Raw genomic sequence first — 17,352 nt, 5'->3', positions numbered from 1 at the left:
ATTCAGGCAAAATTAGCTTCCGTGCCCAAAGAGTTACCTTGGGTTCCCTCGATCCCAGAGTTTCACAGGAAGGAGGTACCATATTAAAAATCTTTGTGTTACCTTCTCAATGGTTGAGATGGTGACTTGCCCTGGTGCTTCCTGGTTCTCTGAAATCCAGTTTCTGCGAGCCATTTCTTCCCATTCTGCTTGCATTTTATCCCAAAACTCTGTGTCTGACTAGAAGAAAGAGAGGGGGGAAAAAAAGAGAAGAAAAATGAACAACAAAACTTTAAAATAAAACTGAAAGTTTTAAATTTCTTTCTATGAGTGGTCTGAGTCTGGTGATTTTGCTGACCAGTATTAATTCTATTAACAGTCACACTGACTGAAATACTACGGCACAAATTTGGAATTACATGTAATTAAATGTCATCTCTCGTGTTGGAATGCATTTCGTCAACAGAAAACTCTTTATCTCAGAGGCAGCGTATGTTGTGTTTGAAGCAGGATTTGCAGCAGCTTACGCTGCATCCTAGTGATGCCGACAGCAAAACGTTACATAAAATTTGAAGGAAATGAATGCTGCTTGGCCCTGGCCAGAAAATTAAAAAAAAAGAAAAAAGAAAAAAATCAACAAAGCATACATGCTAAAGAATAATAGATAAACCAGTTTAAAAGAGAGCAAACATCCCACTTTGGTATTTTCAGCATTATTTTCAGCTACGTAAGAGAGTAATGGCAAGGCTTAGGCAGAGGGTGTCTGCACAAGAGAATTAATACAAACGGGGCTTTTTGACATAGTGGAGAGATCTTGGTATTGATCATATACTGTGCTGGCGAGAGGAATCTGCAAGAGATTACAAAATTGTACAGCAAGATTAACATTCAGTTCAAAGACAAGAGCAAAAAATGCATATAGAAGAGAAACAGAAATGATGAAAAAAGCCTGAGATTTAGGATGCGTAACGACTAGGACGAGGGATCCACTGTGGCTACTGGAAACTGATGCCAAGAAATAGAAATAGGATTTAAAAAAAAAAAAAGAAAGAGAGGAGAATTCAAGTTAAGGTGCTATTTTTTCAGCCTCCACACATTAGTTATAAGCCCTGAAAAGCAGTTCCACAGCAGAATTATCTGCTGGGCACTACGAGCCTTTGCGAAGTTCTCCAGTGCCTACAAGGTCATGGCCGGAACCTCTGTGAACTGACACTACAGAGAGTTTGTTTACCTCAAAGACGAGAGCACAAATAATTCTCCCGAGCTTTAGACAGAACAATTTGCGAGTGAGGTGCTAATCAAAATAAATTGAAGGTATTATAAACCAGATAGTTCTGTCTGAATCTTCATTACAAGACTGATGGCTTTGCCACGGCCAGGCGTGGTTTGCTTAGTCCGTGATTGCGTGACTCGCTCCAACCCTCCTTAGGTACGTGGGAAAAGGAAAGGCCAGACTGTCTAGAGTCTACCCAATCCAGAAGGCATCAGCAACGAGAAGGTTTGAGACGAGGTGGGGAGGATTAGGAGGACTTGCTCTGGGTAACGTCAGGCGTGGTTGCTGTAAATCCTAAGGTTCTTTGCAAATGGGAATGTTCGTCCCCTCTCTAGAAATCCAACGGGCATTTCCCTGTGGCTCTGATCAGCACGTGCCTCCTGATACTCAGCGCTTTCTTCCAGGAGACTCAGAATTGTCTGAATTATGCAATTATGAGATCTATGAAGGTGCCTGCCATGTTCCTCTGTGGACTAGGAAACGAATGGGAATCATTCACTGCTGGAGAGGAGATTTCACTCTTTGTCACAGAAACGAACAGAGCTTGACAACTCCGTTACACAACAACTTCCCAGGTTTCAAAATTTGCTTTCATTTCAAATTCGAAGGAAATACAGTCTTTTAAATAGGTGTGAGATTGTGCTGAAATGTCCGTTTAGGGTTTGAAAAGGCAGGATAATGGACCAGATCGCTCCCTCTTTTACTCTTATCAGCCCTGGCCAGAGGCACTCGAATTCCTTAAACTACCCTGTCCCAGAGGTGTCTCCATCAGCGGTTTCGCGTTCAGTGCAAACCTGCTTGGAACTGAAGAAAAAAAATTACTCAACCGTGTTCTTACTGAAATAAACTGAATAAATATACTGAAATAGACTGAATAAAACTACTGCAAAGTAATTAGTAATTCCTTTTTAAACAGATGAACTTATAGAAATAATTATATATAGATACATATATATATATATGATGTTTATACTAGAATTTTTGCTTGTCCCACAAAAATCCCTTATGAACCAATGGTTTGGAAACATATCGCATTTCTGTAGATTGTAGGCAAGCATGTAAGTGGTTTTAGGTCTGAAGTTCAAATTCTGCTGCTTAATTACATATTTATAATTCACACATATGTTCACTGTGTGCATACTCCACTTAAAAAGCTAACGGATTACTCCGCGTTCAAGTAGCCAGGTTTAAAGTCTATCTATAATGAGTCAAGGGTGGAGGAAAAATGCGATGGGGAGAAGAGCTGTTTTGCTAGAAAGTCTCTCAACTCATCATATGCTACTGGGACACGGGCCAGGACCCAACTGGGATTTTGTATAAGCAAAGATTAGTTTATTTGGGCCAAATGGGCCGAAGTCCCAGCTACAGCTTCCCAAGCACGTCCAGTATGTGGGGTTCCGAAAATGGTAGGGCACAGCCACGCCGAGCCGCTGGGTTACGTGCCATAAAAAAAATGCCATAATATATAATATTGGCGTGACAAATAGCAATGTCAATAGCAGAGCAGTTTAATGTCCTTGAGGAAGAGGACTGTAGATATCACCCAGTCCTCGTTAAAGGCCTAAGTCTACCTCAGCTCTCCTTAGTAGCAATTTTCTCATTGACTTCAGTGGCAGGAGGGTTAAATGAATATTGAGTGTTGCTGAAAATCTGGCTGTGGATCACGACTCCTAGATCTAATTTTAACTCTATTTGCTACGTGACTGGTGCCAATTACCTCCTTTCAATGCTTTTGCTACCTTAATGCCGGCAAATTACTTTGGACACAGCAAAACTTTTGAGACCGGTTGAACACATTTAACACGTTCTCAGATCATCTGCAGCAGTTGAGTGGAATGACAACCAGGAAAAATGTTCCTACCATCTGACTACTTCCAAGCAGAATAATCTGCATTTTGTCAAAGAGGCTATTTTTACTCTTAGTACTTAAAAATATGCTGAAGCAGTTAAACAAATAGGAGGCAAAATATTTCCAGGCTCTTTACTTCCTATGACAGAGTGAAAGGGGGTGAAGGGAGCAGGGGGAAGGGCACTTTCTGAATATTGCTGCTTAATTTCTGAATTTACCCATTTTCATAACTTTAAGAATAGAATTTTGCCCGTCCTGTTCTGCCAAAAATTAATTTGCAATGTTTCTTATTGACCAATGCATAAGAAAGAAAGGTTCATCTCTCTTATGAGGAAAGGCGAGGGACCTGGGTATTTTCAGTCTGGAGAAGAGAAGACTGGGGGGGCATCTGATCAACACCTATAAATACTTAAAGGGAGGGTGTCAGGAGGATGGGGCCAGTCTTTTTCCAGTGATGCCCAGTGACAGGACAAGAGGAAATGGGCACAAAGTTGTACATAAGAAGTTCTATCTAAACATGAGGAGGAACTTCTTTACTTTGAGGGTGGCAGAGCCCTGGAAGAGGCTGCCCAGAGAGTTGGTGGAGTCTCCTTCTCTGGAGACATTCAAACCCACCTGGGCATGTTCCTGTGCAACCTGCTCTGGGTGGACCTGCTCTGGTAGGGGGTTGGACTGGATGATCTCCAGAGGTCCCTTCCAACCCCATAGCATTCTGTGATTCTCTGAAAGGTTCTGTGGTTGTTCTTTGAATTAGTACATACTAATGTACAACATACTCTTTGATGTGAAAGGCACGGTAAATTAGACGTGTTCTGACTATGTAAGATTATACCTTGGCTGATATCTTCTCAAAACAAAGTTTGAAGTATGCCTCTTTGGTACAGTTTAGAGATAAAAAATGTACATTGAGGCAAAGATTTCCACTGCGATTTGAGAGAGTAGTAATAAAATGTAATAAAATGCATCTGAACGACCCCTAAATCCCACTTTAAAATGTGATTTAGGCAGTCTTAGGCACATCCAAAGGGATGTCGAAATAGCGAGCCAGGAATACAGAAAGGATTCTAACCAGTGCTCGTGGGAACCACAAGCTGATGATTCTGTACTACATTTTCCTAGGCTAGAATGAATTAATCCCATCTTCTTCCTACTATTGTCACATAATTCAGGTGTAATATATTCTGGTGCTTCAGAGCAGTATATTATACCGCAGATGGCTCGTGCAACACGGTGTTGTAAATAAAATGATGCTGAGAAGGACAGCTCAAAATTTCTTTTGCCTAAACTCACAAAACAGTGTGGCAACTGCAGTTTAATCTCTACATCAGGGAAATGTGGAATAAGAAAATATCAAAATTGCTTTTTTGTTCCACCTCTGAGACATTTCTCAGTTGGGAGTTTCTGCACTTTCTTGGTTTCATTTTTATTTCTTCTAACTCATTACCAGTAGGATGGTGGATGATAAAACAATCGTTTTAACAGAATGTAGGTACAGGATGGATCCGAATCTCCCGGCTGGCACTTTTTTAAAAATTCAAAAGTACCAATTTTTGGTAAAACACAGCTAATTATTAGAATGATTACGTTAAAACATTTTTGGTGTGGCACTTGGAAATCATAAAGATTTTAGGCTATTTGTGCTTCCCTCACGTGCACAGCAAAGGCATGAGGCAAAAATCAAATCCAACTTCTGGAATGGCAGAAAAAGTAGGGAAGTCTGCAAGCACCCAATCGCTGCAAGTGAATCTGGACCCTCTTTAGTAAAAAAACTAATTTACTTACCTCTTCATTCTTAAAAGATTTCCCAACGGCATAGACATCTTTAAACCTTCTTAAGAAAGAATTACCTCATGGATCTTCATTAATGGCAAAGTCTGACATCTTAAAACCATTCCCAAAGCTCTAAAGTGAATATTGGGTGGAGGATAAAGTTTGGTGTCTTCATTTTCTGAATTGTTAATTAATTCCTTTCGAACTAGGCCACAAAGAACCTGAGATTTGCTTCCTTTTCTTGATCAGTTTTCTGGCTAATCTTACCACTTTGAAGAATATTACAGAAACATCCAAAGCCTGAAAGATGAATTTTTGAACCATGTCTATTCTCCGCTTAAGAAAGCACTAATCTCTCTGAGATGGGCTGCAATTTATTTCAATCACTCCAGCTTTCTTACCACTTCGTGTTAGGATGGAAATTCAACTCTTTTCATATGCAAATGGAAATAACTGCTCTATGAGGTCTTGAAGAATCCTTCCCTTTACATTTGAACTACCTGGTCCCCGTTTCTATATCAAGCAGGAAGAATAAGACCGCCAGCTACACAGATAGGGAAACATTTCATTAGATTCTTTTTAATCGCTGCTTTTGAGACTACCTTAAAGCATTTAAACAACCTTTGTGGTCTCAGAATGACCTTTTAATATGCAGGGGGTTCTTTTACAATATATTCTCCTCCTTCCTTTAGTCTGTAAAGTAATTCAGTAACGTTTTGTAATCTCTCGTTGGCTTAAACTCATTTTTCTTTCTGCTGAATGTCTGGGAAGTCCCATCACAGGTGGTTTCTGGCAGTTCCAAGAGTCCTGAGGTCATTTGTTTAACCACTAACCGTAAGGCAGAGACGTTCATCATCAGATTCCCTGTGTCGCAATCGCAGATCCCAGCCCACCACATCCCTCCCTAAGGATGAGGCTGCAGAGCAATTTGGAAGATCTAGAGCATCTTCAGCAGCGACAACCTGAAACCAAGTCTCTCCTTTCCTGCTGGGAGCAGATGGGGATGATGTGGGACATCAAAAAATCTATTGTGCATCACCAGCAGTTGTTTATAAAGAATCTATCTCATCAGGAAAAAACCAATGCACTCAAAAAATAGGAGAAAAATTCATTCAGTGTATAGTTCAGCTGATGGTGTCCATTTCAGCCTTGTGCGATAAGATCCTGAGAAACCCTGATAGAAACCACGCAGTCTTACCTTAGTGTATCATGAAAAAACCTTGCAAATCAAATTAATTCCTTAAATAAGAAATTCTGTTTCTAGCCAGAAGCCAGCATGTGATTTAGGCCTAGTTTTGTTTGTAATCAACAAATATGCATCTAGAATAGTTCAACTGCCAACACTGGAATGATAATGTAGAGGAGTATTAAAATACAGACACTAAAATTTAAATCTAAACCCAAATATCCTTAAAGTCTTCTAGATGTTTGGAGACTAATGAGACTGCAGTTCATGCTAAAAGTAATCAGTTTTCAGGAATCAGTTCACGGGCTCATCCTTTCCACCCCAAAAACTCATTTCAGTGGCTGTTACATTATTCGGCCTGAGCTCTCGCCCTTGGTGGATGCAGCTGCCGTGGCTCTGTGTGGGGATGGAATTTCGAAGGGTCACCGACTGAATCCCTGAGAAGATATGATGCTCAAGATCGATGCTTATATCTAATTTTTTATTGGAATCTGTTAAAAAAACTGTACGCCACCTTGTCTCGAGCCAGGATCAGGATTTCAATTAGAACCAGTGGTACAGGACAACACTCCAGAGGCATTTCTCATGTTGGAAAAGTAGCAGTTAGTGAAAAAACCAGAAGTGCAATAGGAGAACTCTCCAAATACCTACCGAGAGTTCTCCTGCATTTAACATCCTGCCACTAATTATAAAAATGCATTGGTGTGTGGTTACTGCCGTACTGCTGTACCCGTTACAGCAGGGAATCGCTCTCTTTATCAATGATGCTGAATTCCAGTTTCACTGCGGGGAACGGGTTTGTGTCTCAGCTTGAGTAACTGACTGCACACATGCAGTTGCTGGCGAAAAATATGTTTCGCTCTTATACTTTAAGATTGGAAGTACTTACACTTATGGGGAATTTTTCTTGGCCCACTTGCTGTAGCAATAAAAATCGAGCTTGAAAAGCTGGTTCTGTCTAATCTTCATTTATAGCAAAGGTTATTATTATTTTTTTTTAAAGAGACAAACTGCTATTTGAGATGAGTAACTCCAGGAAATGTATCTTTTCTCTGCTTTAAATAATCCAGTTCCAACTTCCTCCTATGCTTGTGCTGCAAGATGAATAAGAAATCCATAGAACATCAGCTGAAAATGAAATCAGCAAATGAAGTAATACCTCAACAGCTGCCTTTGCTCTTTCAAATTCCTCCTCCAAGGAGTGATTTCTGGAGAGAAGGGGCCCTCCCCAACGCTGCTCCTTAGCTGATCGTGCCTAAAAAATAAAAGAATAAATCAGAAGGGGATGATACACTCTCTGCCACATTTCTGAGTTATGTCCTTAATTGCCTAGAGCTCCAAATGGCCTTTTTCTTGGGCAAAACTAGTTCTGTCCCTGCATGAATTCCTCTGAATTCTCTTACACCGCAGCAGAGATCATTCCTCATGGGAAGCAGTCATTTATCTTTTCCAGACTTTTCTTTTCACTCAGGATGCGTGAAAGATAGAGACATCCAAGAAAAGACAATGCAAGAGTTGGGCTACAAAGGGAAGAGCTGACTGTTTTGTGTAAGGCTTTTACCGTAATTGCTCCTTCTCCTGTATCATGACTGTGGGAATGTGCTCCAGGAAGAAAGTGTCTCATTTTCCCTGTACATTTAGTGTTTTTCTTTCAGGTTCTGTTTTGGGATCACTTGGAGAACCAAGTTTGCTATGGATTTCACTGGACGGACAAGTCTTTTTTACAGTCAGCAGCTCTCTCTTCTGCACCTTACTATCAGTCCATCCCATTGGAAGTACCTAAGAAGTTTCTCCCTCTTTTTTTATTAAAAACATTTATTTTTTGCACAAAAGGCAGAGTACAAACCCAAACGGTATTCAGTGATAGCACAGAAAAGCACAAAGTGGCCTAATCTTGCTAAAGAGACCTCTGACTGCTAATCCCTTCCCTCGTGTTTGGCAGAGGTTAAACTCATTAGCCATTTGCCTGCCCGTGGTCCCAATTGCATTAATTTATGTGATTATATTTCTGATGACTGTACTTGTAATACTCAATTCCAATGAGCCACAGAGCTAAAAGGCTCCTTTTGCTCACTTCAGACTCATTGGGCTGTATCCGGGAGGGTTGGAACGTGCCCTGCTGGGATGAAACATCCAATACTTGCCTGGCTTCCCACCTACTGCCTCTTCTCCACGTGGTTTGGAAAATAGCATTTTTCTTTGGGTGAGGCCAGGAATTGATTTCAGGTTGTCATCCTACACACTAAACAGCTATTTTATTGATTAACAGAATTTAAGGCAGAAGAGAAAACTGGTTGAAATAATCCGTTTGTCTGTATATCACAGGACGGTATTTGTCACTCATCATCCACAGGATGAGTCTGACATTCCAAGGAGAATAAACTGAGGTTCTCTGGAATATATGTCTTTGAGGAAGGTGCTTGGATTTAATTTCAAGTTATCAAGAGACCTTAATCTTATCACTTTGTTTGCAAATTCGTTTAATTGCCTTCCTTGTTTCTCTTATTAATTTTAATTTCTGTTTCCAGCTCTCACTTCTTATGCTTTTTCCAGTAGTTTAAAGCACTTTTAGTACTTCTTATTTTCTCTGTGGAAAAATACTGATGACTTTAATCAGGTTTTAATTGTCTTCTAAATGATATAATGAGACTGAGATCTTCCATTCTCTCATTATGAGGCATTTTGTTCAGATTTCAACCTTTTTGGTGTCTCTTTTACTCTCCCTCTTTATTTTTTTATAGCCATACAGTCAACCAAAGCGAACCCTATATTCCAGTACCTGTCCTGCCGTTTCTCTGCACAGAAATTGGGAGATCTCCTATTTCCCACTAATCCTGTCTGCTTCTACCCGCTCTCCTTGCCACAGCACTGCCCAGGGAGCACTCGAGCTGACATTCTCCTACACTCTGAACCACGGATTCCTTTCCAATTGCCTTCCAGCGTAGTGCTGTAAGTACAGCCTGCATTCTTGCTCTCAAATGTTACGATTTTTCAAGCGACTGTATTGGAATATAGATTTCTACAGATGTCTTGGTCACCAGCTCATTTTTATGACTCTTTTATTTACTTTTTTCTCATTCCACTCTTGCATCATACGCTAATTTTATCAGGAATGGCTTGAATATTTCTTTTCAGATCAATAATATTGCATATTTCTTTTCAGATAAATAATATTGAAGATCATCATTTCTCTTTGGAATCACAGAAGAACCCCCATGTGATTACAGCTCCTAGTAAACAGCCGCTGTGCTTGAGAACTTCAGCTACCCGGTTTTAATTTGTTTAGCAGCTGATTCATTCATATTGTATGGTGCTAATTTTAAAATTAGAATATGGTACATTAATTCAAACATCTCGCAGAGTATCACACAGCAACATTTATCAACCCGACCTGTAATCTGATCAAAGAATTGAGTTTGGGTTTCTTGACACAAAACTCTTGTTGATAGCCATTAATTATGTCCCGAGGCTTTTTCATTATTCACCAGTTGGCTCTTGCAAACTGTTTGATTACTTCCGCTTTTTAATCTTTTGTTTCCAGTGACTGCAATTTCCTGGGGTCAAGGACAATGCTGTAAATCACGATGTTCAGCCCGTGCAGCCTTGCAGAAGGGGAGAGGGAGGTTGTTGGGGCAGTAGAGAAGCAAGAAAAGCCTAACAAGGAACTTTCCAGAATGGCAGATAAAAGAAAGAACAGCCATCCTCTGGGCCAATGCAGTTTAAGAGTTAGTAACGGGTACCGTGTGGTGTGAGGAGAAGACTGAGAAGCGAGATGGCCACATCCAACGACAGCCACCATGGTACTGCCCGTTCCAACACATTCCTCCCTCATTAATTCAAAGCATGCCTTTGTGATTTTGTATTGGCACACGTGCTGGTAAACACAGGATTTTGTTAAGAAGATTGCATAATTTTATTGAAAATATGACCTAGTTACTTAGTATTTCACTCTGAGGAACTAAATCTAAGGTGTCAAAGATGAGTGATGAAGGCGATTGTCTGGGAAATTGCTGATGGAAAATTGCAGCGAGCTTGACAAGATGAAATCTTTAGGGTACGGCAGAATCTGTTGCATATGCAAAGGTTACCCTTAAATGAGACAGACAGGATCTATAGAGGACAAAGTATGGAAAACATATGCTTTGATAAAAGCTCTAACGTGATTTCTTTTACAAGCAGATTAAGAACTCGGTCAAGACAGATGATCCTACTTGACTTGGTGGGAGCTGACAACTTTGGCAGCCCAAGTGTAAGCAGGATGAAGCAGGCAGTGAATGAAAATACTAAATTTCTAAGTAAACTACCTAAAATAAGAATGCAATCTCACTTCGGGTCATTTCTCTGCACTACTAATTACCGGTTTAACAACATTTCATGACTTGAAGGGATCACAAGTTTGAAAAAAAGCAATGATAAAACAAAACAAAGCATGAAATATATCAGAACAACAGGCAAGAATTTTAGACTCTGCTTCTTTTTCAAGTTGCCTGATTCAACTTCAATTTTTTTTCATTTTGAAATACCAGTCATTTAACAAAAGAGTACGGAGCCTCAACTGACTGAACTTATACTGAATTAAAAATGTGGATTTTTCATTCCTCTGTTATTCTAGTGGAAGATAAACAGGAAATAGGCCATATAAAGTAGAGATGTGATATACTAAATTTGTAACTGCTTTTACAGAAAGCCACAGCACTTAAATTCTGTGACTGTCTACCTGATTTACACACGTCTCAGCCGAGCACAAACTTCCTGGCATTTAGATCTATTAGGCTGAGGAACAGCATCCTGAAAAGGGGTTAGAGGTACTTAAAGATGAGCTGGACAAAGCATGTGAAAACACACCGTCCATCTCAAGTGGATGGCATTATGCAGTAGATCTTTTCCATTGCTGAGATGTATAAATCTATTGCACAGAAAGGCAAGATATCACGATTACAGCTAGTGTTAGGCTTTCCAAAGGAACAAAAAAGGTCCTGTTTGTAATGTAGAGACGGCAGGGAAGCAAAGGAGACTTTTCTCCTAACCAAAACACAGAAATGGACCCTGATAACTGGGTTCTGTTTCTATTTTCTGCAGAAACGGGTGCGTAATCTCAGGAAAAGACATTTGGCATTTTACTGTCAAATTCTTCCATTTTCAAATGAGGCTATTATTTTCCATTAATTTCCAGATTTTCCATCTGACAGAAAGGTTTTGAAGTCCAGGTCTAAAAATAGCTGTGGAAGAGGAGAAAATTATTTTCAACTAAAAGTGAATCCACCAAACAACTCTCTCTTCCCCCTGCCAGTGGCATTGGCTGAACGTGAAATTTTTCAGTTAAAAAATAAGCAGCAGGAAAGAAGGTGCATAAACAGCCTGATCTACGTGCATATATAAATATATGTTTACACATATACATACATATCTAAAACTCTAAGTAATCATTTCCATAAGGAAGGTCCTGTCCAATATGTGATATGACAGTGGAACTGGGCAATTCTGCAGACTTTCAGCCCAGAGCTCTCTCCTCTTAGAGTTCCTTTTCCAGCAGAAAAAAGTCCTTTGACCACATCCATCTCCCACATGTGGAGATAAACTGCTAATGAACATTGGACTAATGATTCCTTACTGTATCCCTTAGCCATTTCCCAATTCTGGGGATTCCTGATTGACCAAGAGACCTTGTGAAGAGATACATAACAGAGAGGGAACCATTAGGACTTTGGATTTCAGAACTGGAGGAAGGGAAACAAGATGATGCTGTAAATTGTAGTTTGAAGTCTTTGTACAGGAAGGTCACAGTTCACTGTAGTATTAAACTCTGAACGTTTGGGATGCTGACATCCTTAAGTTAGTTTCAGAACATCTTAATTGGAAGCTGTGTGAACATTTGGCTGTACGGGTCTTTTAATTGATGATCCTGAAAATATCCCTTGAGTAGTTCTTCCAGAATGTAACTGGTTAGCCAGTGGGACAATTCCTACTTGCCTTTTTATTATTAATAAATCTTCCAAATCCTCTTACCTGTGTTGCAGGTGCAAGTTCTAATTCTGACGTTGAATCAGAGTCCAAGGCACTCTTGACGTTAGTCAGCTCTGACTGGGATCTGTTTTCTGTGGACCTGGAAATGATGCATTTACATACTCATCACCGCACACTAAGACACGCTGCCTTCTCTCTTTTAGCTTCATAAGCACATATTGATCAATTAGGTTATTTCCTTTAACAGAATACAAGAATACAAGACTTCACTTTGGCATACGTGCATTTTTGTGCCACAATATCCTAATATTCTTTCTTCCTAGACAATGAAACCCTGGAGACCAAAATCAAGCTCACTGAGCAGAGCTTGTGTAAAGCTCTAAGTTAGAGAAACCCACAGATAAAGGGCAGGTTAAGATACAGGATAAGCAGTCAGTGGTCAGAAAACTGCTTCTAGTGTATGAAAATGCTAATTATGGTCATGCCTAATGTAGTGAATGAGTGTTGCTTGCATATCAAGAAGGCAGCAGAATTAATCTACATGAACTGTTCCCAAAGGCAAAGTCCGATTCTTCCCTCATTTACATCCCCTGCAGTTTTAGGGGATGTTGAACTGCATGAAAGTTAGTACTTGGCTGGGTATTTTATGGTGCCTCTTCTTCCAGCTATACACTGAAATTCTGCCCTCCTGGTAGCAAAACCAAAATCCACTGGATACCCGGTGACTCTCAAATCACTGCCAAGTATCTGGTTTTACTCATTTTACTCATGTTTGTTGTTGGTTTTGGATCACTGGTTGCCTCTGTAGAATTCTCCCCACCGTTTATTTAGTAATTGTACCCGCTACTTTTCACAACATGAAAAATTGCTGGCAAAATGTCATTTTATAGTGTTCTTGCTTATGATACATTGTCCCAAATGTCTGTTTGAATGCACTTAATGTAATCATAACAGATCTAATAATATGGCTTGTCATCAAGCCAGCACTTCTGTGAATTACAAGAGCTGCACTGGAAATGGTTTTGTAAGGAAAGCAAGAAGTTGTACCATAAAAGCTCTTTTGATGGAGCTCTTGATGATGCTGATGTTCGCTCTGCAGAAGGGTGAACCTTGCTACTCCTGTCTCCGTGAAAACTGACGTCGTCCCATTTCTCGAGCTGTGTCTGAATATCCACTGAAAGATAAGAAAAGAAAAGATGAATATTTTAAAGAAACTACTGCAGAAAACTCTGTTAAATGTAGATTATAGTGAAAATGGTGCCACCAAAGACTGTATTTTAGTTAAGGTCCAATGTACAGAAATGCTGTGCACGTTTCTAGCTGATATTCTGTGAAAACACTTGGGAATTCACAACATTTTTCTAAATGTATTAGCAGTGGTGGTCAGAATGTCAGTGGAGCTCTAAACTTAAAATCAGTTATTTGTATGTAATTTAGATATTTTGATAAAAGTATAGTAAGTATTTGATAGTTTTGGATATTTTTAATTTCCTAATTGTAGTCAAATCTTAAAAATACAACTTCTTTTAGTGACTACCATTTAAAAATGACTGTGACAGCAACTGATATTATTCAATCATGTGTCAGACTTCCTTTGCAAAAATCAAATGTTCAGCTCCTGGTTGAAGATAAAGTTCTCTAAAGGAATTCCTGTGCTGATGAGTGGAAAATTTGCTACCTTGGTACAAATTACATTTACCTTGCAAATTTCTCAGTCGCAGTGCAAGTAATTTAGTTTGGATGGAACTAAATTAAATTCACCTTTTCCAAAGCTTATCTATAGATCACGCTTGGCAGATATTGAGTTGTGCTTGGGATTTTTTTTTTCAATCTGTGCAAATATAGCTCTTTTGTCAAGAATGGATATTTTTTCTGTCATATGCATAGATAAAGCTGCATTTACAAATATCATGTGTATTTCTGACATCTGCAGTTCTGAAAAGAACATCTATTATGGACTTTATCAGTTTCCCATCATACCCCTATAGATTTTTCTACCATTTTACTGACCCTGATTAAGTTCTTTTCTGAAAGAATCCTTTCAAAACTTTATTTGCACATTTACTGGTAACTTAATAGGTACAATGGCAAAGGCAAAAGCAAAATGTGTTTGCAGTGATGAAGTGTTTTAAGTGGTTTATAACGTGGAAGGAAGGTTCCACTCCCTGCTAAAATGAGGTGCAACCAAAAAATCTGGCGTTGCTCGTTATTTTGTGATAGTAGGAAGGAGCCACCTGTGCTAAGCAAGGCTCTGTAGCACTGATAAAATAGCTACACTCTTACCTAAATCTAGTGAAGACTTGTCTGAAACTCTGACAGTCTGGGCTTTCTGCTCAGTATCCACACTGATAAGGTCAGAATTGTCTGTCTTCTTTCTGTGGGTTGAAGCTTTTAAGCCTTCGCTTCTCGATGGAGTCTCTGATTTCTTTACTTTGTTTTGGGTTTGTAAGACAGGTTCACTAAGATCCAAGAGATCCAGACCTGCTGATAATACTTAGAGACAAAATGTTAGAATTTAATGTTGTTTTAATTCAAATAGCTCACTTTTTAAAATTTGTTTTAATTGGAAAAAAATTACTAATGCATTTGCATTTGACTAGAGTAGATGTATAGTTCCTGGCTAAAGATGACGATATTGAATTATGACTAGGGATTGCAGGTGCTTAACTGGATGCAGTTGAAAAAAGCTTGATTTGCATAAATGGCTTTTCCTCTGAAAATTGTAAAGACATCTTAGGTCTTAAGGCTCTGGCCTTACTCCGCAGATTTTCTTCTGTTGTGAGGGTTCCCTGGACAATTGACCTTTCAGATAAGATTTGGTTTAATCTTATGATTTCTCCAGTGCTGGTAACAGCCGCTTTGGGCACTACTTTTGGTGCCACGTGCCATTGTGGAGAAAGCTGAGGAGTAGACAACTTCTTGGGTCATGAAGAAATAATGGAATGTTTAGTAATGGTTTCTACTGCTGTTGCTGTTTATCTTTTGGGGGACAAACAGTGAATATAGTTATAAATTCTGCTGCTATTTCTATTAAGCATATTAATATTGATATTAATAAGATATTTCATATCAGCATGAAAGGCATGTTCAGTCTGAGTTCTTTATGTAAGAGTTGCTTAAAAAGTAACATTTAAAATTCTTTAGCACGTAAAAGATAGAAAAACTCCCTCTTTATCATAATTTTATCAGGTGTTTTTGACAGATCAATTTATATTATCTCTTGCAGTGCATTATCTGTGTTCTTGGTAAATCACTGAGTTTCATCAGTCTTCATAGAATAAGAAACTTTTGTTTTCTTATTAAAAAATCTAATTACCCCCCCCCAATCTGATCGATATTCAAGGCAGATCTACAGATACTTACTTTCTTACAAAAGACACCACTCTTAGAAAACTTGAAATATTTCTATTCATCCCTGTAATATCTTTGGCTATATATAAAAGGAAAAAATATTATTTACAATTATTATTTAATTCAGTGTTCCAGGTTTTGTTATTAGAACTTGCATACTGCTTTAGACGTATTAATTAGATGTGAAGATAATCATCCAGCTGTCAATTACTCATTTTAATAATTTGTATGTGTATAGATTTTAATTAAATGGCTTCTAACAAACCAATTCATTTTATGGGATAGAAATAGAACATAGTAGCGCTGTGCTGATTTTATTGTATCTCGGTTGATTTGCTCAACCGCTTGGATTACCTTTGCACAAACACCGAATGGGAGGAGGCCAGTTTCTAAAAACACTTCCAAAGGACAATATACTTCAAATATAATTCAATATAATTCAAAAGGCTTTCAGGATTCACTTTTATTTTTTATTATCTGTTCTACTATCTCACCGCTACACAAAGGAGCTAAGAAATGTGTTCGATCCTTTCATGGATAAGGTGTCTGAATGCAGCCTGGATAAACTCGTTTGATATCTCTTCCCTTTTCTCTGACATCCCATCTGAGTTTTTATTGAAGAAAATCTTTCTAGAGCAACGAATGGGTTTGGTTGAAACCAGACTAAATGTGGCTTACCCATAGGTTAAAATTTTACAAAAACAAAGATTGAGAATTGGTCAAAACGGTATGTGCTTCCCGTTGAACTGAAACAAGTTCCCTTGAATTCAGCCCCAGAGATCTGCTAGAATTTGCATCACATCACATTTGCCCTCAATTGTAACGAACAAAGTTTTTTCTACTATTAGATCAAGCAATTATAATTTAATACCAGCTTGTAATTTTGTGCAAACAGTAAGAAATCAAGAAATGACAAAAATGTACCGTAATTTAGATAATACTAAAATTATTTCTCTCTAGTGCTGGACAGGGAAGAACTTTGTTTACCTGCAGTATTTGAAGTTACAGGCCTTGCAACAGCTTCTGGTTTAGTTTCACAGAGAAAGTCGTCAATGGAGGGGCTCAGAAGGGGTCTGCTTTCTTGTTGCTCGTTCACCAGCTGGCAACAAAAAAACCCAGGGTCACAGAGTGTTGCTGGGGTGCAGAATTCAAAGAAATAAAACATATTCTCACACTATCCCGCACTTTATTTTTGATTGGGAGACAGTAGGATATTACAATTAGAAGATGTACAAACAGCTCTGGGCTTAAAATGAAAAACTTCAGACTCTTTTGGGGCAAAATTATATTCTAGTTTTACAAATTGCACAAAAATAAAGCAGCAAGGTGATTTTCCCATCGCAATTATTGCATACTATTGCTTATGGGGCTAAAGTATACAAGCCCTGCTGTAACTCCCTCCAAATCGATGGGTGAAGTTGGCCTTCTCTATCACCTGGAGACTAAACAGGGCTTTTTTTAGGGTTTGGAAGTGGTCATTTTATCTCACCCCCCGGAACTTGCCCAATACCGTTTCATCTAGCAAATATGCATTAGCCCATGGAACAATAACCTGCTGAGACGGAAAACACTTCTCTGCCATACAAAGACATGTGAACGGCAGTGGGTGGAGCCTGGTGAATGTATGAACTTCCTGCAGGAGTTTTGACCGTGTGAAGACTCATAATACGGTTTTTATTTATGAGCAGTTTTCCCTTTTTATAGTAATTGCACAAATGCACTGGGTTTCTGCTACCTAAAAGAAACCTCTATCTCGCAGGCTATTTCAGGTATTAGGGATTAAAAAGACAAAACAGTAAAACAGACTCATAAATAAAAGTCTCCTCTCCGTGATCTATCTCTGATTGGAGGATCAAGACCTAAGCTGAGCTGGAGGGATGTCTGATGGTGTGGCCTGCATTTATTTTATCTTTAATAATGTAAAAACATGTTTCCCTCTGTCTGTTGCTTTCATCTGGAGTTATTTCAGCTTTACTTTTA

General features: G+C 38.9%; 1 protein-coding gene across 5 annotated transcripts in view; it reads right to left on the bottom strand.

Moving 5' to 3' along the window:
• PEX5L (peroxisomal biogenesis factor 5 like) overlaps positions 1-17,352 on the bottom strand; it is a 45,104-nt gene that overhangs the window by 4,949 nt on the left and 22,803 nt on the right. For 3 of the 5 annotated variants that reach the window (XM_074152948.1, XM_074152946.1, XM_074152947.1), the window contains 6 exons: positions 16,360-16,471; positions 14,305-14,514; positions 13,069-13,195; positions 12,064-12,160; positions 7,217-7,312; positions 103-219 (listed from right to left, as the gene is read on the bottom strand). In XM_074152948.1, the coding sequence (XP_074009049.1) occupies positions 103-219; positions 7,217-7,312; positions 12,064-12,160; positions 13,069-13,195; positions 14,305-14,514; positions 16,360-16,471 (759 nt within the window). The remainder of the gene's footprint in view (positions 1-102; positions 220-7,216; positions 7,313-12,063; positions 12,161-13,068; positions 13,196-14,304; positions 14,515-16,359; positions 16,472-17,352) is intronic. The other 2 variants (XM_074152951.1, XM_074152949.1) reach the window with 1 other exon arrangement.

This window comes from Numenius arquata, chromosome 9, assembly GCF_964106895.1.
Source record: "Numenius arquata chromosome 9, bNumArq3.hap1.1, whole genome shotgun sequence".
NCBI lineage: Eukaryota > Metazoa > Chordata > Aves > Charadriiformes > Scolopacidae > Numenius > Numenius arquata.
Note: the sequence above shows the minus strand (reverse complement) of the source record. Positions and strands in the feature narration are given on the sequence as shown.